The sequence below is a fragment of the Nicotiana attenuata genome, chromosome 6, assembly GCF_001879085.1.
Source record: "Nicotiana attenuata strain UT chromosome 6, NIATTr2, whole genome shotgun sequence".
Lineage (NCBI taxonomy): Eukaryota > Viridiplantae > Streptophyta > Magnoliopsida > Solanales > Solanaceae > Nicotiana > Nicotiana attenuata.
Genome location: NC_031994.1, coordinates 30,507,872 through 30,511,064, shown reverse-complemented (window position 1 = coordinate 30,511,064; position 3,193 = coordinate 30,507,872). Strand labels below are relative to the sequence as shown.

At 38.6% G+C, this 3,193-nt stretch overlaps 1 protein-coding gene across 1 annotated transcript; it reads right to left on the bottom strand.

The window, feature by feature from the left end:
- On the bottom strand, positions 555–2,685 carry LOC109226775 (uncharacterized protein DDB_G0271670). The gene has a single exon (XM_019391627.1). It carries the CDS (start codon positions 2,502–2,504, stop codon positions 696–698), a length of 1,809 nt encoding a protein of 602 aa, XP_019247172.1. The 5' UTR covers positions 2,505–2,685; the 3' UTR covers positions 555–695.

Sequence of the window (3,193 nt, the reverse complement as noted above, 5' to 3'; positions counted from 1 at the left end):
ATGCTATCACCCAGTGAAGCTTCTTTACATGCAATTCATTTAAAGTTCTACAGGTGATGGCATTTTACCATCAAAATTGCACCCAAAGACGGCACCTTGAAAATGAAATCTTTTACCAGCTTATCGATGTTCCTATAGGTAATCGATGGTACTATACAGAAATGAAGCTTGTATGTTTAGTAGTTGCAGGTTAGACATAATATATCCTGATATCAAATTTCATATTCTATTTGAAAGCATAACATCTTTGACACATCGGCCTAACGTTTTCCTGTAGTTAGTTTGTGTGCCTTGACCTATATTATATGGTCTGATCAGTTCAACACAACATTCCCTGCAAATATGTATCATCTTGCAATTATGCACTAATGATTTTACCTGCAAGACATGCCAATGCTCATCACAAGTTGTAAATACACGACAAAAGAACTGTAACTTTGTCATGACTTGCCTGGCCTCACAGATATGCTTCCTTAGAGCACCCAATGAGTTTGCACTTAGAAAATGTGAAGGAACGATAGAACCAAAAACAAAATTAGCACCCAAACCAGCTCTGAGGGGCAATGACCTTTCCAGAAATTTCAGAAAATGAGTAGTAATTGGAGTAATTAGAGCCACAACAAACTGAATTCCAACATAGTAAAACAACATTCTGGGGTTCCAAAGAATAGATGCAAATAAATGCAGATGAATAATCAAACTTGATACAACTGGTTTTTATAACTAAGGGTCCAGTCAGAATCTGCAGAAGAAACTAAGCCACCACCTTCAGTCCATATGGACTCTGCACACAAATTAGCTTCTGGGGGAGGAGCCTTTGACTTTCCATTCCGACAATGCTCGTGTTTGTGCTCTAGAAATTCAGGAGACTGTAGACCACTCTCTGGTAAAAGATCATTTTCTTCAGCAAGATTTGTCTTTGCATTAGCGTGACAATAACCCCCATTCTCATCATCTGATAAGCATCTGCAGCAATCTAAATCATCCGTCTCAAAAATCCGACTCACTACTCCATCCCTCCATGATATCCTCATTTGAGATTGTGATACATTATCTAACGTAGAATCAGAAACCCAGGAGGTACTGGTAAACTTAAAATGCAGATTAGGCTGATCCCAAGCTGATGTTGTCTGAGTCCTAGGTGATAAGCTTGTTTTCTGAAGACATTCTGCCACTGAATCAAGTTCAGACCTAAAGTTCTTTCCACGATCACCTGAACGTAACCATGAGAAGCCGCCACTCTTACCTGAGCTCGATTCTGATTTGGGGGTTTGAATAACATTCCCACTGCTTAAAGAAGCCGTAGAGCAAGGAGAATTCTCTCTAACAAGACTGCATGAACATTTCCACTCATCCGGGACTTTTACATCATTACAACAAGATATAGCCTGGGGAAACAAATTCCTCTCCCGCTTGTCATATGACGAATCTTTAAGTTCAGAACTTCTAGGAGAGAGCAAAATAATCCGAGCTTTTCCACCACTTCGTGCCACATCCTGATTCACACTATCACTGTACTTTCCTCTGTAACGTACTAAACCAAAAGAACTCCCAGAACATGTTGAAATTGAATACGGCATTTGAGACGTGGCAGATCCCGTCAACATTCTAAATTCGTTTTCAGAATCGCCCTCACAATTCTCGCTGCGTGGAGACAAAAGCCAATGCATAGAAGCCTCAGCAGGCAAAGGAATCAAAGAATCCCTACTACAATTACTATCCTCCGAGCCACCGGCTTTTTCGCAGTCAACTAAAGTTCCTATAGTAAGAATACCTCTAGGCTTACACTTTCTTTTATCAGTGACACCAGAGAGAACATGGCCAGCAGCATAACAAGGTGTTGCAGCTGAAACCAACACATTTGATATCCCACATTGTATCTCAGGAGACACTGAGGCCTCAATTGGAGGTGTTTTCGTAGTATTACTACTAGTTGCATTTGAGTTCTCTCCTATATAAGTATGATTTGCTAATTTACCAAGAGGAGTACAATTTTCATAACTAATTAAATTATTATCTAAATCCAAAAGCTGAATATGCTCACCTGAACCATTTCCTCCCTCCTTTTGCTTTAAACTCTTCCCTTTAACCCCAATCCTTGCTGACCCAAATGCTGATTTCTTCACAGACTGAGAATAAAGATTTGATTTTTGGGAGGTGGGTTTTTTCCCAGATAGGAAAGGTGGGATCTTTTTGGGTTTTTGCGAAAAGGGTCTTGGCAAATCATTCTCATTGGTGGATTTAGATCTCAAACGTGAAGATTTAGGCACTGGATTTGAAGTTCCTGAAGAAATTTTGGGTTTTTTTTGGAGAGGAGTTGTGTAAGTAGAAGAAGAAGATGAGGAGGAAGAAAAGGAATTTGAAGAGATGGACATGGAAGAGGAAGTTGAACTACTCTTGCTTTTACATTTTGGAATAACATTGAGATCTTGCAAAGGGTTTCTCTTTTCACAACTCCATTTCTTCTGCTTTTTCTTCTTGTCTGTTTTGGAATTTTTCTCCATTTTTGATTTTGTGATGACAGTAATGGTCTGTCTAATTGGGATTTTTTAGATCAGTGTTAACTGAGTGGAGAAACAGTAGCTAGGGCATAAGATTGAGGTTTTGTTACTGTAAAAATGGTGGGTTTCAAACTCAGAAAAAGAGGATTTGTTCTTTTCTGTAACGTCTATCTTAGATCCTGAACTATGCTTTTGTCAGTTTGTGATAATGCCTTTCGGACTGGCCCATGTATTTCGTGGGCTGGATGTTGTACGTTATCAGCAATATAACACTCAAAATAACAATTAATCCAAATAGCCGTTCGTCTAATCGCTTAAATCAAAAATAGTCCATGAATAATCATATACATTTAAGGCAAAATATATTAATAGTCCTTAAAGTTATTCACAATATTCACTTAAACACTTCATATTAAGTTCGTTCCATTTGAACACCCCAACCACTGATCAAATGTGTATGCTAGATACGACTAAGTGATGTGGCATTCTCGCCCACTTCTTTAGAGAGCGTGACATGCATGTATAGTGCTATTGTTGTGGGTCCCAAAAAATTAAAAATCAAAGTAACTTTTTTTCTTTCACCTGACCATCTTCTCTTTGCATCACATTCTGTCAATTAACATGAAGAGTACACACCTCTATTTTTCCTCCTCACTTTCAGATAGAGCTAAGTAGGGGTGTTTAAATCGAAT